The sequence below is a fragment of the Cladophialophora bantiana genome (genome assembly GCF_000835475.1).
Source record: "Cladophialophora bantiana CBS 173.52 unplaced genomic scaffold supercont1.17, whole genome shotgun sequence".
Classification (NCBI taxonomy): Eukaryota; Fungi; Ascomycota; class Eurotiomycetes; order Chaetothyriales; family Herpotrichiellaceae; genus Cladophialophora; species Cladophialophora bantiana.
In genome coordinates this window covers 426,755-443,872 of record NW_015971591.1, presented here as the reverse complement: position 1 = coordinate 443,872, position 17,118 = coordinate 426,755, and the positions used below count along the sequence as shown (strand labels likewise).

General features: G+C 51.9%; 5 protein-coding genes across 5 annotated transcripts; 2 read left to right on the top strand and 3 right to left on the bottom strand.

Moving 5' to 3' along the window:
- Window positions 1-449: 449 nt before the first annotated feature.
- Window positions 450-2,603, bottom strand: Z519_10116 (uncharacterized protein; the record flags this gene model as incomplete). The annotated part of the gene is made up of 1 exon (XM_016767834.1): window positions 450-2,603. The coding sequence occupies one exon, from the start codon at window positions 2,601-2,603 to the stop codon at window positions 450-452; it is 2,154 nt and encodes a 717-aa protein (XP_016615932.1).
- Window positions 2,604-2,979: 376 nt separating this feature from the next.
- On the bottom strand, window positions 2,980-5,684 carry Z519_10115 (uncharacterized protein; the record flags this gene model as incomplete). Its single annotated transcript, XM_016767833.1, has 2 exons — window positions 2,980-3,482; window positions 3,551-5,684. 2 exons carry the CDS (start codon window positions 5,682-5,684, stop codon window positions 2,980-2,982), a joined length of 2,637 nt encoding a protein of 878 aa, XP_016615931.1.
- Window positions 5,685-7,004: 1,320 nt separating this feature from the next.
- Z519_10114 (uncharacterized protein) lies at window positions 7,005-8,634 on the top strand (the record flags this gene model as incomplete). The annotated part of the gene is made up of 2 exons (XM_016767832.1): window positions 7,005-8,064; window positions 8,117-8,634. 2 exons carry the CDS (start codon window positions 7,005-7,007, stop codon window positions 8,632-8,634), a joined length of 1,578 nt encoding a protein of 525 aa, XP_016615930.1.
- A 2,334-nt stretch (window positions 8,635-10,968) lies between these two features.
- On the top strand, window positions 10,969-11,808 carry Z519_10113 (uncharacterized protein; the record flags this gene model as incomplete). The annotated part of the gene is made up of 1 exon (XM_016767831.1): window positions 10,969-11,808. One exon carries the CDS (start codon window positions 10,969-10,971, stop codon window positions 11,806-11,808), a length of 840 nt encoding a protein of 279 aa, XP_016615929.1.
- A 140-nt stretch (window positions 11,809-11,948) lies between these two features.
- Z519_10112 (uncharacterized protein) lies at window positions 11,949-16,169 on the bottom strand (the record flags this gene model as incomplete). Its single annotated transcript, XM_016767830.1, has 1 exon — window positions 11,949-16,169. One exon carries the CDS (start codon window positions 16,167-16,169, stop codon window positions 11,949-11,951), a length of 4,221 nt encoding a protein of 1,406 aa, XP_016615928.1.
- Window positions 16,170-17,118: the final 949 nt, after the last annotated feature.

Genomic DNA, 17,118 nt, shown 5'->3' with positions numbered 1-17,118 from the left:
GACCAGTCAGGAGAAGCTTGAATACGATCACGGATACGAGGGGAAATTTCGCATCTCGGTTAAATGGGCCGCGCGTTTACGAGGTACTAAGTACAAGAAGAAAGACGGGGTTGAACAGGGGTTGCCGGGAGCAGCCTTGCGGTCAGCCTGACGTGTTCAAGGCCCCTTTTACTCGGATAGGCGGGGCAGTTCGACTTGGTGACTCTCTTTAAGCGAACACAACTAGTCCTATTCTGCAGTCAAATCAGAAAATGTATTAGAACGAGCATGTCCTATCAAGGTCCAAGGGATGGATTACATTCAGCCCGAACACTCACAGAAAAACCCCCAGAACGAAAAGTAGTTCGATTCCTCATAAGAATGCCCCAAAAAGGCCAACATACACCTTCTTTTCCTCCCCTCCCACAACGTTTGGTTATCAGTACGGAGTGGTTCCTCTCGGGGCCCCATCACCATGATTCGGTCCAGTTGCCAGTCCCCTGGTCAAATTTCAGGACAATATTTGGAACACTTCCGTCATCGATAAGAGAATCCCTGGCATGACGGCGGGGATACTCCATCCCGGCAGGTAAAGATCGCTTTTTATATTGTGCCTGTGAAGAGAATTCCGTCGCAGAATTACCCCGGAGGAGGCCAGCAGCGAAGATGTTGTTGTTGTTTCCATCCTTCAGGGTCCCCGGGCTTGCCCCATTGGCAACCCCGGCATACGAAGGATATAGTTGACATTGGGTACTTGCTGTAGGCACGAACTGCCAGAGCTGGCAATCCTGGCCGCCGGACACAAGGAAGGCACTGTGGTAGGACTGACAGACTCTTGCACAGTCGTCCGCCGTGGCCGGGGCTGAGGTGAAGCCAAAGATGGGGGTGCCGACAGAATAGACTGGGGTAAACTGGATTCCTGACTGCGAGTTCTGGAATGAGGAACCGCAAGACACATACCAGATGTTGTCTCGATTGTTGTTGATCGTGGCCGGGCCCGTACCAGTTAAGCCATTGTAATACACGCCAACGAAGGCCAACTGATAATTGTTATTGTTGCAGAGACCTAGATCGGCGCCGGGAGCAAGAAGATAGGTTGCGTCGACCACATTTGGAACCGGCTGGCCGGTGAGGAGCCGTGCAGTCCGGACACCGCTACCCACAATCTTGGCTGGGGATTGCCCGCCAGCCAAACCAGACACGCCGCCGGTGTTGACCCTGCTGTAGAGATAACATGTTCTGATCTGCGAAGCCCAGTAGGCTACAAGACAAGTGGCCGTTCCAGCTGCGTTACAGGCGCTGATACAGCTCTCGAGAGAGTAATACTGGCCGCTCGCCGTGGTAACCGTTCCACCGGTGGATCCAGAGCTCATCCAGCATTCAATCTCGTAGACCGCATTTGGGGAGTCGGCTATCGCCACCTTCTGATAATTGTAAGCGCCTGTGGCCACGGGCAATGGCTGACTAGCTACTCCAGGGCTGACGTTGGCCCCTGAGCACAAGGTTCCCGTGACTCCGGCCGCCACTGAAGCAACTGTCACCGATGAGGCCAAGGCTGAATAGTTGGGAGCTGCTGGAGGGGAGTATACGCTACTGGTGCCGATAGTGGACAGAGAGGCGGAAGATGCAACTGCCACAGTCGAAGTTGTCGCCGGAGAGGTTGCCGATGCAGTAGTTGCCGTTGAGACTGTTGTGGCCTGCACAGCAGTGGTTGTGGTCGCCGGAGAAGCTGTAGAAGAGGCTGTGAATGTCGCTGATGAGGAACCTACAGAAAAAGAAGTCAGTAAACTTGAGGTGCCGGTGGCAACTGACGATGCACTAGAGACAGTGGTAGTTATAAAAGAAGGAGTGGTAGTACTAATTTGTCCCGTTGAGCTCGTCGTCGAGGCGCTTGACACTGTCGAACTTGAGGCGGTCGAGCCGGCGACGCTGCTGCCTGTTGAACTTGTTGCGGCAACTGGTGTGGTGACGGTGGTAGCGTATGAGCCTGTCGAGCTCGTAACAGCACCGTTCGAAGAGGAGAGAGTAGTAGACGCCGCTGGGCTTGCCGTGGAGGCACTAGAGACCGTCGTGCTCGTCGGTGCAGCCGACGTAGTGGATACCGTTGGCCCCGTCGAGCTTGTTGTAGAACTCGAGGCAGTGCTAGTGGTTACTACAGTGGATGTCCCTGCGGCAGAGGTGGAAATCGTCGAGCTGGAACCGGGCGAAGTCGTGGCCACTGTGCTTGAGACTGTGGAAGTACTAGGGCCTGTCGAGCTTGTGCTAGGAGAAACCGCTGAGCTCGTGGTTGAGCTCGCTACGGAAGAGCTTGTCGATGAGCTATTAATGATGGTAGTCGGCCCCGAGCTAGCACTCGAGGTTGTGGTGCTAGCTAAACTCGAACTAGTCGGCGAGCCGGTACTGACTGAACTAAGTACTGATGAGCCCGAGGTACCCGTGGAGCTCGCGCTGGCGGAGCTTGACGTCTGACCTCCTGAGCTTGCGCTTGATGGAGAGGCGGAGGAACTCGTCGTCGTACTCGGCCCTGTTAACGTTGTCGAAGTCAGCCCTGTGGAACTCGTCGTCGCTGCACCGGGAGAGATCGTTGAACCCAGCGTTGGGGGCGAAGAAGAGGACATCGACATGGTAACTTGGGTGACAGCAGCGGTTGAGGTGGTTCCCAGAGAGGCTGCGGTCGTCGCAGAAGATGAGGAAGCTGGATCAAAAGACGAAGTTAGTCACTACTCAGAAGAAGGATTAAGCGAGAAGCAAGTCTTCAAGGTACAGTCCTCTCGTAACGTTTTACACCTGTGTGATCTGCGATTGCGGCAAATCATCATTTTTGTACCGACTCTGGCAAATACCTGCGAAGTTTTGGTGCAAAACGGATCTCGAGACATAGATAATCACACAAGAGTTAGTCGTGGAGATCTAAGGCAAGGGAGTGCTTTCCGGGGGCCTCCACAAGAAGATTTGGTATTGAGGGGCCTTGATAGTTGCCTCACAGAGCTCCGACAATCATCACTCCAGACAAGCTGCTAGCACGAATAGAACTCGATGGAGAAAACGGAAAACAAACGAGGCCTGGGAATGATGTGACATACCCAACGATGAGGAGGCTGCAGAGCTGAACGACGACGGGGCCAAAGTCGACGAGTTGGACTCCGAAGCAGCAGTACTGCGTGAAGTTGAGGTGGAGCTGCTCGAGATTGGCGGTGCTGATGATGTGGCTGTGCTAGCACCAGTTGAAATCGACATGATCGAGGTGGCAGCAGAACTTGATGTTGTAGCACCTGAAGGACTGCTCAGTATCGTAGAACCTGCGGACTTTGTGCTCGAAGCTGAAGTCGAAGAAACTGTAGTCGAAGGTATTGCTACCGAGGATGTAGTGAATGAACTGGCAAGATCTGACGTGGTGCCACTCAAGATAAGGGAGGTCGAAGAGAAGGCCATGCTTGATGTGGTGGCGGCGCCTGTCGATAGTGCAGTCGTACCACCAGCCACGCTGCTCGAAGTACCCGAGGCTAGGGGGGACCAGAAGAAAGCACAAAAGGAGTAGAAGCACTGGTGGAAGAGACAATGAAAGACGTACCAGAATTTTGAGTAGAGCTAGCACTAGTTGTGCCGCCAATAGCATTGGATGTGGAGACGCTGCTAGATCTAGAGGATGCTGTAATGGAAGTTTGAGTGGTTCCTTGTCCCGTTGTCGGCACAGCGGTGGTCACCAGGGGACTTGTGGTCGTAGAATTTGGGCCTGGGGTAGTCGTGGTAGCAGCACTAGTCGTTGTGGGTGAGGGGGTAGCGACTGTTGTTGTCGCTGCGCTTGTTGACGAGGAAGGCCCAGCTGCCAACATTGAGGACGACGTAATTGCTGCTATAGAGCTGCTGCTTGGGGACAAGGATGTTGTGCTTGGACTGGGGACAAAAGTGGATGAAGAAGGAGGGGAAGAAACTATACCTGCTGAAGTCGTCGAGCCTGGATTGCTCGTATTCTGGGATGCGGCGGAGGAAGGCGATGCTGAGCTGCTCGGGCTTGTACTTTGAATGCCTGGGGGCGTAGTGCTTGATCCACTCGCAGGTCCACTGGTAGCCCCAGTTGAGGAAATTGCCGGGGAAAAGGTGGTACCAACTGGTGTCGTCGAAGGCGCAGCAGACGTGCTGCTGGATTGCGGAAGAACAGCACTGGGGGAGCTTGACCGTGTGGTGAGAATACTCGACGAGCTTGACTGTGCAGGGGTTATACTTGTCGAGCCTGATTGTACGGGCGCTACGCTTATCGAGCTTGACTGTGCAGGCGCTGCGCTTGTCGAGCTTGACTGTGGAGGGACCACATTTGAAGAGCTTGTCGCTATCGTGGGAGACAACACAGGACCAGTAGAGATGGGCGCGGTAGTTACGGGTGGCGAACTCGAAGTCGGGACCATGGTCGGCTGGGTAGTCTGTGGCGTGAAGCTGGTGACGACTAGAGTTGAGCTCGAGGAAGGAGACGGTGTCGGTGATGATTCCGTCGAGCTTTGATCGCTTGAGGATGTCGGTTCAGCAGTTGTCGTGGTCAACGTAGGACTCTCCATGGTAGCTGTTGTAGTCACTTCGGAGGTCGTGGTCGCCACATCCGTCGAAGTTGCAGTGCTAGAAGAAATACTCGTTGACGAGGTAGTCGCGTCAGGATCCCTATACGGCACCGGGCAAGCGGCGGCCACAATGCCACCCAAAGTGACATTATAGCAATCAGGCCGCGGGGGACTCGGGAAACCAGCCCAAACTTTGTTGTCGCCGCAGCGGTAGAAGGTAGCAGCTCCTCGGTCGGTTGAACCCCAATGTAGTATGCCGTCAACAAACGAGAACACCGTGGTGACGTTGTTGGGATCGGGATCAGGGGTCATCAAGGCGTAGGAGTCGGTAGTGTTCCGGCCGACCACATCGTTACCATCTGTGAGTTGCCCGTGTTGCAGATAATATCTGACGGCAACGTCGCATGCACCGCTAGAGCCCCCATCATCGCCCGAAAGCAGTTCGGATGCCTGGCTTCCCGCAGCCTGTCTTTTCACCTTTGCCCCGCCTACACCACCAACTGCAACACCAACGATGACGGCGGACGATGCCGGGAGGTCAGTTACAGTTCCAGACGGCAGACCCTCGCCGAGAACGAGCGGTGGCTGCGTAATTGGCACTAGGATTGTGTTCCCTTGCGCGTCGACCGACGTAGAAGTTAGGACCGGTGGTGGAGTTGGTGTGATAACGGGAGGAGGAATAGGAGTGAATACTGTTGTGGAAGTTGTTGAGATGCCCAAAGAAGTCGTGCTTGACGCCGACGTGGGAGTTAACGAGACGGACGTCGTGGGCGATGAAGCCGAAGTCGCACTTGTGGTGACCGGACCAACACTCACGCTGCTAGAGGGGGTGCTAGATGGGGTCGCAGACATAGTTGAAGGGACAGCGCTCGTGACAGTAGAGATGATGGTCGTGGTGATGTATGTGTTTGTAATGTACGTTGTTGGAGCATTTTGAATCGTAACCGTGTCACCGTTGCCAAAGAGATTCACAATCTGCGAAGCTGACTGGAAAAAAGAACTGTAGTATGCTGCTTGCAAAACAACAACGCTGGTGACGGATGGCACTGGACAGGGACCGCTGGGTCCGTAGGTGACCGTGGCCAAAGCCTGCGCGTTCGCTGCTGCAAATTGCAGAGCTAGGGAGGGTAAAAGCAGTGACGATAATGGCCACATGGCGGGCCACCCTGTTGCTTTCGTTTTATTTTTCCGTACTCTGAGCACACAAGACTGAACAAAGGATTGAGAAAAATCGGAGGACTGCAGAACTCCAACCCAAACGAGCGACTGTCAATCACGAAAAGGTGAAAGAAGAATTGCAGCGGTGGTTGGTTTTTGAGGGATCACGCCCTAGGAGACGCGACATCACAACAACAAAACCAGAATGCTGCATTCCAACGAGACTCCCCATCGACCACGCTGCACGGACCTCTGTTTGTGGGAAGCGAGCAATCAAGGCATTTCCATGTGGAATGAGGGAGCTCTCACCCTTGAGAATATGCTGAGATGAGCTTCTCTGGTGCATTGTTCAGCGAGTGGAGGTGCCGCCACTGGGCCATTCTGGACTGGATGGAATGTCGGGAAATGCTTTAAGTCCTGTATTCCAGAACAGATTCCGATGCCCTCCTGGAAACGCAGCGAAATTGGCCCAAAGAACCGACTAGTGCGTGCTCGTCATTTCAGCCCATACGTGATACAAAACTTCAGTACTGATCAACAAACAGGAATGATGAACGGAAGCTGGGACGGTGGACTTGAGAGGGCCATCAAGGAGAAGGGATTGGGCACTTATCCTGGTAAGGCCTCCGCGATATCCGGCGCTGTTTTGCTTGACTTTCTCCAGTTGACATGCTATTTACATGACCATGGGCAGATAGACAGGGCTCAGTCCCATCTTCAACCCATCTGGAGAGAGGGTTTTGTGAAAAGCATGTCTGGAGTGTCGAGTGGGTGTGAGTGAGGAGGGAACTGGGGGCAGGGGTGTCTACAGTAGTTCCTTGGTATTTCGCTTGATCGAATTAGAGTCTGTGCGCTATACCTTTTTTGGTTTCCTGGGCCATTGACGTCATCTCCTCTTTAATCCCGGATTCTGAGCTTCTCAAGCTTGATATGCATGCGCGACAATGGCTCGAGGGCCCCCCAATCGACTCGCACCAGCGGGACTCAACTCGAGGCACCTTTCCTTGATTTTCACCTCCTACTCTTTCCGCGAACTGCCAGATCCAACAGGAGTCTTGTCATTCTTTTCTCGTCGAACAATCCTACGCTCCTAGAAGCACGTCTCTCGTTTCGTTCCTCCTGCGCCTGTCTGCGATCGCGTGCTCCTGTTCTGTTGCGGTTATTCTTTTGGGAGGTGCTGCTGGCCAGGGCATACGTCGTGCGAACAGAATACTTTCACTATACAAAGCTCACTGTCCGTACAGGCTTCTGGACCTAAATTGCTCGCATCGCTAATAACGAAATTCAGCTATCACGGTTAGTGCTGGCCCCGCAACCATGGCTCTGCGCGTCATCCTAGCGACTTCTGTCCTCCTCCTTCAAGCGAGTGCGGTGCCGACCCAAGTTTCTCTGGAAGAACAAGCGTTGATTACACCTGCGCCTACTCGCACACTTGCAGTATATGGATCATACGCAGGAGCAAGGCGAAACATCATTAGTGATCTGGAGTCGGAGCTGGATTCATACGTGAACTCCGTGTTCAGCGAGCTGGGGACGGCTATTCCCTCATACGTTTCGAATGGACTGCTACCCAATCTACAGAATCTACCCACGGGCAGTGCTGTTATGAGCTCAGTGGGAGTGAGCAGCTCGGATCTGGCTGCCACTCCTACGCAGGTATTGAACATCCCGGGTTATGGCAATTGGACATCCTCTGGTTGGAACCTGCGAATTCATGGGAATGTCTTTAAACAACCAAACATTTCCAATGATACGGTGGACCGCCTCGCCAACTTTTTCCTCATCGGCACGAGCGTGGAGGATCTTCCTCCTTCACAACAGGCCCAGGCCCGCAACCTCACAAGAGAGATCTACGTGGTTCAGCAAGGAAATCAAACGGTCACAATGGACATTCTACCTGGTCCCGAATTTGGTACCAATGGACAGCCAGGAGGAGGCGGTGGCGTAACCCCAGCCGGCGGAGAGCAGGTCGTCACACTTCCCAACCCAACCACTCCGGAGGGCGACTTTGACGCTTTCGTTCCAATAGACAACAGCTCGTTTACATTGACTCCGGGGACTGGTGAAATTCCCCCACAAAGATTAAATGTCTACACCCAGGGAACTGACACGGGGAATGCGACATCGTACCTTGTCTCTGACCAAGGCCTAACCATCATCTCCGATATTGATGACATATTGCGCGTTACGAAGATCTACGAGCCCAAGCAAGGATTGCTTAATTCTTTCGCCCGTCCGTTCACCCCATGGATGAACATGCCAGACATTTATCGGAACTGGTCCGTGAGCCTACCCAACATGCATTTTCATTACCTCACAACCACCCCGGAGCAAGTCACTCGCAATTACATGCAATTCATCTACGACACTTATCCAGGTCAGTAATCTTCGCCCGCGTCCGTTGTTTGTTGTCTGACGTGTCCATCTAGGTGGTAGCTTTGATACCCGACCGCTCAACTTCAGCGACGTCTCCGCCACCCTATCCATCAGAAAATACCTGCTCGACAGGATCTTCCAGACCTTCCCAAATCGAAAATTTATCCTAGTTGCCGATACAAGCAACTCTGACGTCATGCGTGATTACCCTGAAATGGCCACTCAATACCCAGGTCAAGTCCAATGCATTTTTCTACGCAACACGTCCGCCACAGACCCAGGAGATAAATTTCCTTACAACACGGAGGGCTTCAAAAACCTCAGCCAGCAGAGTTATATGTTCTTCAAGGTGCCGGATGACTTGAGAGGGCTTGATATTGTAAATGGACAGTGTCTGAATGCGACTATTCCGCAGAATCTGACGTTTGGGTATCAAGGGTTGCCGTTTGGGTTGTCTACAGGTGATGGACAGAGCGGAGCTAGCCAACTGTTGGGTGGCGGTACTTTGCTTGAGAGGGTTGGTTCGGTGCTGTTGCTTGTACTTTGTGTGATTTCTGTCCATGTCCTATGATGCTGACGAAGTGACGGTGTTATTGATATGGCATTTTACGATGGAAAGCGAGGAAGAAGCGCAAGGCTATCTTGATACCCTATAAAGCATTTGTAACAGAGGATGCCTGTTCCTTTCTCTCCCCGGCCTCCAGTAGCAATTCCGCAGCCCTTTGCGATGCAGGATTCGTCGCACGAGGTAATTGATGAAATATGTGGGTTGCAGCGAGGCGTCGTACCTTCTATTCCTTGGACGCAGGCCAGTTTTCTATTCTCTTCCCACAACCTAAGGTTATTTCCGAGTCGACAACACTTTAGTCTGCGTTTGCCATAAAGAAGAACCTATTAAGAGACCGATTTAAGCCAAAATGAACGTTCTGTCCCGTTATTCTTACCTAAGCTACTGTACCACCAATATTGGATACACGCAGTGTTTTCAGAACAATGTTAACCTACTTGGGGCTGTTCTGGGTATGTCGGTGTGGTAACTAGGTTTACTGACTGCCCTGATGGACATACTTCGTAGAGTTCGTGAATCTCAGAGCCATCCAACGGGCGGTTCCCTACGAGAGCTTTTCGTAGCTCAATTATAAGGGTTTCCTTGAGACCACGCAATTTGTCAAATCTTTCAACCAGTGGAAGCAGCTTCGGCCATCCATGATTTCGGTTGCGCCTGAGACTGTTTGGAGTATGAACATTCGGACCTCTTGGAGCTTTTTCTTCAACGACATCGATAATAAAGCCTCCAACAGCCCGTAATCGATCATCGATGAAGAATCCGTAGTCTTCTCCTTCCATCATCGGACCGTGTTCACCAGCGTAATACTAAATAAGTCTGTTAATCATTCGATTAGGTATGTCGTCGATCTAATTTGGAAAATCTAGTACCTAAATAGGTGTCCTGTACGGGTCATTGTGAAGATCTGTCCTCCGAGGTTCGAGTAGTGAGAGAATGGCGAAACTCCTCTTACGTTGTATTGACCACATAGTTGCTTGATGATATATCTCTCGGTAGCTGGGCTTGTAATTGACTTTTAGCACTTCGTCCCCAGTCTAAGAGAAGTGCTTGAAAAGACTCAGTACTCCGTAGATCCGATCCCTTGGATGCGAAGTCCTCAGCGACCCGCATTGAAAAGTAAGTTTAGTCAGCGACAACCTCTGACTGTTTGATCTCGCAAATTGAAAGTCAATCTACGCCATCCTCATCTCGGTAAAGAACTCAATATTCTCATAGAGGGGCTTTTCTTTCTCTAAGAAGATTCGATATGTGTAATGAGTACTCTTAGATACGTCTACCATCTAAGAAAAAGAGTCCCATGATGTTTAGAACGGACCACATCGAACCTTTATGGATTACGCAAGAAGCACTTCCTATAAGCCCTAAAGACGTGTGATCCATGGTAGCGCAAAAAGCTTTCCTAGTGAGTTTGAGATCTCCCCATGTGTAAGATGCTGCGTTGCAGGAGGAACTACAGTAGATATGTGTGGAGAAGATCCCGCCTACTAGGTTATCATTGTCTTTAGCCGGGAAAACAAGTAGAAAACGTATTGTTTCACCTTTTACTGGACAATATCATAATATATAGGTCTTGTTGATATGGTGAACGGTTGATCTCGACGTTGGCATAGCAATTCCGTTCTCTTGGTTAGCTCTCGAGAATGGTTATTATTGTCCTGGACTAATATTAATACCGCCAGCACACGATCACCGAATGAGCCACTGGGCTGTGTGCAGGCGCAGCCCAGGTCTAGCTGAGGGGTGGTAGTGCATGTTGAGATATAACGGCCGGCGATTGCTTTCAATCCGGTTTATCCTCCAAAGGCAATTGCTTTGTGTCGTCAAGAAAGGACATGGAAAGTCTGGCCAAGTCTGGCGTAGCCTGTGGCTAGCGGTCCGACTCTCGAAATCTGGGAGTAGCTGCCCGGGATTTTGGCCCCGCAAACGGTAAGTCTTCGGGGCGACCTCAGGGCGGCACTACCTCTTCCGAATCGGGGTCGAGTTCAGAGCTATTTGCTCGTCTTAGCGTTGTATTGGGTTCCTCAGCCTTGTGTTGACTTCCGTAGATCTCCCCCTCTAAATATTCGATTCTCTTTTGACACGGCTATTTCGTAAGAGCGAGAGATCATGAATTGACGACTGTTCTCCGTCACTGCTGTCTTAGCGACCGTCCCAACGAGCAACCGCGCTCACCAAAGCTTGACGCTCATGTTGGGGATTGGACATCATTCCGCGTCGCCCTTGCCGTCTCTCGCCCAGCAACTGACTAACCCACTGGCATCTGCCATTCATGAGAGGGCCATCATCAAGCCCCAGAAACAGTAAGCCGGTCTCTAGTTTCAAGTCGCCGCCTCCAGAATGCCAGCTAGCCATCCTCTTCACAATCAAGTCGCCTCCGCCCTTCAAACACGCCATGGTATCCCCGTAAACCCGCAATGGCTGAATACATTCCTCACGTCGCGCGGGCCCAATCCGCCACCGCTTCCGGCCCTTATATCCACGGCCCACTTCCGTATTCTCGCAAGCGACATCACGACGACCATCGCTCCGACAAACGCGGCAGAAGCTTTCCCCGAAGGAGTTATCGACGTGAATGTCAAAGAACGACGACTCCAAGGCACAGTGATCGCCCAAGTCCTGGATGTTGTAGACGTGGGCAGCAGCAAGTGGAGCCAAGTCGAAGCCATTGAGCGGGTCGAACGGGGCGAGGAGGTGCGCGGACGAGAAGTCATCCGGACCGTGGACGGCACGGGTAACTACAACGAGGGCGATGCGGGCGCCAATGGTGCTAGTGCACCACTGACCGGTGCAAGCACAAACGGCACCATTACGAATTCTTTGTTCGCAAATACGAAACTCAGCGCTGGCCCGCACAAACTCCTTCTCCAAGACGCCCGTGGCACGAAAGTGCCGGCCTTCGAGCTGGTGAAGATTGCGAAGATTGGGCTCTCTACTTCTGCGTCTGCTTCCCTTCCAGCTTCGGCTCGACACGTCCCTGAAGACCCGGGCATGTTCATCGGATGCAAATTACTTCTGAGGCCCGACACCGTTGTGAGGAGAGGAATGGTCATGTTGACGCCGGATAATTGTGTTGTGCTGGGTGGGAAAATCGAGGCTTGGGATAAGAAATGGAAGGAGGAGAGAAAGCAAAGATTGACCGCATTAGTGAGGGAGGAGAATGCTACCGCCCCCGGCTAGAGAAAGTGCGAGCGAGGAAGGGGAAACTCAACAGGAAAAGCACTCGAAACGGATCTCACAAAAGGCATTCACGTTGTCTAGGCCAACAGGGCAAGGGCCATACCCTTTAAAAACCAGGCATATGAAGTTCGAGCATATCCTCACGAAACCGCAGCAGCAATCCCCAACCTCCACGGCGCAAGCATCTTCGCCTTAAGAAAATCCTCCGCCCTGCCCGTTCCTTCGTACGCTCTTGCCAAATCCTCCGTGGTCAGATTCCCACCGGGCGGAATCTGTCTTTCAGCATTGAGCACCGCCATCTCTGCGGGATAAGAGCCGTCTGCCCCATTGCCGACAGCTTGTGCGAGTTCAAGCCAGCCTTGCGGTTGCCCTGGCGCAAGCATGATCCCATTAAGAGCATCTGCAACCACTGCAACTTGATCCACTTGATCGGCGGTCGGTTTTCGAGGCCGGCACCCAACAATGCCAGCTAGGACTTTACTGACGCGGATCTTGTCTAGTACTCCGATCTCATCCCCGCGCCTCAATGCTTTCAGATCTTCCTCCACCGCTTCTAGCACGTCCTCATCGTTGTCTAATAGTCCAGTGACGGCGAGCAAAACGACGGCTTGAACATGTCCTGGGTGGTTCTCGATCACATCAAATAGTTGGGATCTCGCCGCCTCCTTCTCCTCCGTACCACCCTTCGCCCACAGGACCTGGGCCAGCATGCAAACGACGTCTGGGTCTCGATCACATTCCTGCAGCGCCACTTCGAACATTTTAATCGAGTTCTCAATCTGCTTCAGATGACTCTGTGCAAGACCCGCCGTGATATGTGCTGAAAGTCGCCATTTTCGGCGAGCTTCTGCATATTCCGGGCCAAGGTCATCAGGTTCACCAGACAGATCGAGTGCAGTCTCGGCGTTTGAAACTGCTTCTTCATATTCACTGCACCCCAGCTGTGCACGAGCTAGATCCGCTTTTGCCTGCGCGAACCTGACCAGATATTCAGTCGATTCAGATTTTTCATACTCGGCTTCTGCGGCGTCGCAGACTTCTTGCAAGGCTTCGACGCTCGTAGAATAGTCACCCGCTCGCTCCGCAAAGAGAGCCATTAGATGAGTCGCAGTCATATCACTCGGCTCTTGGGCATGATATTGTCGCATAGCAAAGAGTGGCTTCAACAAAGCAGTGACTTCCTCGGACCGGGAAGGATCCTGGAGCAGATGGTCGAACGCTGAAAGTGCATAATGGCGTTTTGCAGGGAGGACATAGGAGTCAGCAATCTCGAAAGCATGCATGAATAGACCCCTCGCCTCATTAAGGCTTCCAGACAACATCGCCAGCAATCCCTGACCGATCCACGCCTCGGCATATTCTGGATCCTCCGATTGTGCCCGCGTGAAAGCTTCATTGGCAAGCTGATGATCATTGTTCATCAGATATAGCACCCCAAGATTCGTCCACGTCCAGGCACTATTCTCGTTCAAATGCAGACTTCTCACAAACGAATGCTGCGAGACCTTCGGGCTAAGCGTCATAGTCACTACGCCCAGTGCGTTCCAGAAGTCGGAGTTGCCAGCTTCCAGCTCGATGGCTCGTTTGAAGCATGCCATTGACGCTTTGAGGAACCTACGGGGTTTCTTGTCTTTCAATCCGAGGGATGCGCCGGCCGAAATATAAGCTCGGTGTTCTGCCCAGCCGAGATTGTACCACGAAACAGCTTGGGCGAGTTGATCGGACGAGGCGGCGTGGATGGCGCGTTTTTGAGCCAGGATTGCAGCCATGAGATACTTGTCAGCTTTGTCCGAAGGAGTTGTTGGGCCGTCGTCGCCAGCGGCTGTGAGGAATTTAAGGCTGGCTTTGTCGATTTCCTCGAGAGTGTTGAAATCGTCTTGAAGGGATATTTGCAGCAAATCGGATATCGTCTGAACGTCTGCTGAGGCTGTGTACAATTTGACATGGCCAAGGACGGAGCAAGCATCGCCAACAGATTTCCATAAATTAAATACATCTGTCCCTTGCCCTGCGATCTGGATCGCCAACTCAATTGCAGAGGCAGCAAGTTTTGTGGCCTCGCCAAACATACCCAGCGCAACTTTTGCCCAACCATTCTCAGATATCGTCTGGAGCAAGGCGATAAGCACTCCAAATTCCCTCGGTTTCAGAAGAAGGATATCCCTGTATGCAGCAATGGCCTCATCAAATAGCCCCATTTCTCGCTGAACATTAGCAAGCATATACTTTGCGAACCAGGTCTCTGCGGGCGACAGACCATGGTCGATACTCTCAGCTTTGGCAAACGCCCGCGTAGCAGCAACATGCCGACCTGCATTGTGATAGCTCTCACCGAGTCCCACCCAGGAGTGGTAATCATCTGGTGTAATCCTCAGTGCATGCTGGAAAGAAACAATCGCCTGCAGATAATGGTGTTTGTTCATTTGCACCACGCCCAATGCTGTGAATGGCCAACTGTGAGCTTTCTTCTTTGAACCTGGAGCTGGCCTGGCTTTTCCTGACGTGGCAACACGTTGAGCGACCAGTTCCACAAGATCCCATTCTGCATTATCGGCAAAGGTCTTTGCAAGTCGGTGGGCGGCTTCGAGTTCCGAGGTGGAGAGTTCAAATGCCTTTTGCAAGGCAACGCGGGCTCGCGTTTTGCTTTTGCCGTAGTCTTGGAAGTAGATGCCCAAGAGAGTATATGCGGGTGCGTAATTGGGGTCGGCCTTGATGGAGGCGATGAGAAATTGATAGGGCCCAGACTTGTCCTTCCGCGCAGCTGCGGAAGTGTCGATGTGCCAGTAACAGTACGCGATTCGGTAGAGCGTGACTGATTTCATGGTCAAGTCCTGTTGCCTTTCCGATTCAATAGCTGATAACGCCTGCTGGAGCCCTTCCAGCCCTTCATGAAGTTGGCCGCTGTGAGCCCGGCACCATGCAAGCTCGATCTTGATCCTGGTATTATCTGGATCGCGTTCAGCTGCTTGGTGGAAGAACTTGACTGCCTCCGCATAATCTTCGTCGTCCTCGTATATCAATCCGGCACCTAGCAAAGCAGCAGTGAGCTTGGGCTTCCGCCGCAGAATGTCTTCAAACAATGCTTTGGCTTCGGGATGATGTCGTGGTGACTGAAATGTGATCAAAGCATTTGCGAGGATGAGATTGACGCCGTCGAGACTGTTTTGGAGGTCTATAGCATAACGTCGTTGGGCATCTAAGTGCAGTTTCTGAGCCTTTCGTGCAATATCCACAGTGCTCTCCCACTCTTTTAAGCGGAGGTAGACATATGCCATGATTCGATGGCCAAGCAGAGACTCTGGACAACGTTCAAGGCCTTCATTCATTAGGATGAGCTGGTCTGCTTCGCTCAGCCTCTGGGGCGTCTCTTCCCCCTCCTTCTCTTCAACTGGTAGCTGCGGAAATGGCGAGGCGTCACTGTCGAGAAAGCCACGGAGGACCTTGCTCAAGCCGTCATCTTGAAAATAGCCGATGTAATCGCGAAAGATGTTAACGTCCCATTCTTGCAGGTCTTCGGCATCAACCCACTCGAGGGCGACTTTCCAAGCTAAGAGAAAAGGGTGTTTGATGATGACCATGCCGTTCGCCATATTCAAAACCCTGTCCCGCTGGTCTGGCTTGGACTCCTGCGGCAAGACGAGTAAATTATCGAACATACGCTGGAACAATTTCTGCTCGAGATCATGACGAGCATCATCATCCCTTGTCCAGTCAATGAGAGCGGCGTACTTTTCCTCGACTTGGAATTTGCTTATTGCCTCGAATTTAACTTGTCGAGTCACCTGGTCAATCTTTGCCCCGAGACGTGTTCTTCTTTCTCCGATCTGCGTGTTGATCCACTCCTTCTCTTCGGCTTCTGCCGACTCCAGAATGCGCTGGTAAGCCAAACTCGGTTGTAACACACGGCCTTCAAGAGTCGGGTAGAGGGTTGAGGTCGGTAGAATGAGCTCGAGAGCCCGTCGGTATTGTGATCGGCTGCCATGCTTCTTTGCAAACAGCTCGTATTTGTCGATAACGTTCTGGCACTGCGCTTTGTCGTCTTTTTGAGCATATATCTCTGCCAACTTGAAGACCGTATCATGATATTGGTCCAATTTGGCCTTCGCTTGCTTCTCATACAGATTCACTAACCCCTTGTAGGCTTGGACATCATCGGGCTTGACGGCGGCAGCTTTGCGCAAGGCGTTTTCCGCAGCTTCTACATCTCCAAGCTTCTCTCTTGCGAATCCGAGGAAGAGGAAGGCGGTGTGGTTCTTGTCATCTTGTTTCAGCAAATCTTCGGCTTGCTCAGCGGCTTTAGCGAACTGACTGGCGTCCAAAGAAGCCTTGACCGCCTTCAACGCAGCCTTGGACGAAGCCATTTGCAATTATTTAGCGAATCAAGGCTCTTCCCCGCGGCGGATGATGAGGAAACAATTCGTCTCGCAGCAGTTGAGTGCTGAGTGAAGGCTCTGTCCCGGCCAACGTACATTGCGCTTCCTCTCTCACTTCAGACTGGATTTCTCTAACACAGTGTTGTCCCTTTCCAACACTCCCATATCGCTGAATCTGCCCGAGAGGAGAGCCCTCTTGAATTGACTATCCACAAATGGGATCGGAACAAAAAAGAGGACAGGTGAAATTATGATAATTGTCACGTGTTGAGAGTGACGTCTCTTGAATTGTGCTCCGCCGAACTTTGCTACGGAAAAGCATTGTCTAAATATCCGTATTTTGTCTCCATCTGACCCACTGCCCAAGCTGCAATCCTTTTAGAAGCCAAATTATTCTGTGAAGTTGATGCATAAATCCCGAGCCACTGGTGGTCGACGCGAATAACCCTTTTGAGACCGCTAAAGGTTTCACAGACCGGGAAAATCTTCCACTGGTTGCCTCTCCGCTTTGTTTTATGGCGATATCAGAAGTCTGATACAGCCCAGAGACCTCTCTTCTCGAACTTAGTCCCTTTATTGTTCAACCAGTCATGAATCAACTGGTTCACGTGCGCGAGCAGAACGCTATCGGTCTATTACGAGGAAGATCAATTGTTGCCCTTACTCTGCTACCTCCAGTCGCTGTCCATTGTGATCTGATGTCCAGAGGGTAAGTAATGACGAGAGACCTCTGAGATCAGGAACATCAGCTGGTAGGTAGGAATGACGAGGCGAGTTAGAATCAAGCAATCAATTTTAACGAATGCGTCTTTGTTTGCTGCTCACAATTTCAACGCTGTGCCGCAATCAGGCATGGTTGGCCTTCTACCTGAGCAGGTTTTCGGAAACATTTAAGACACCAAACCTTTAGGTTGATAGTCACAATATGAGGTCGGAG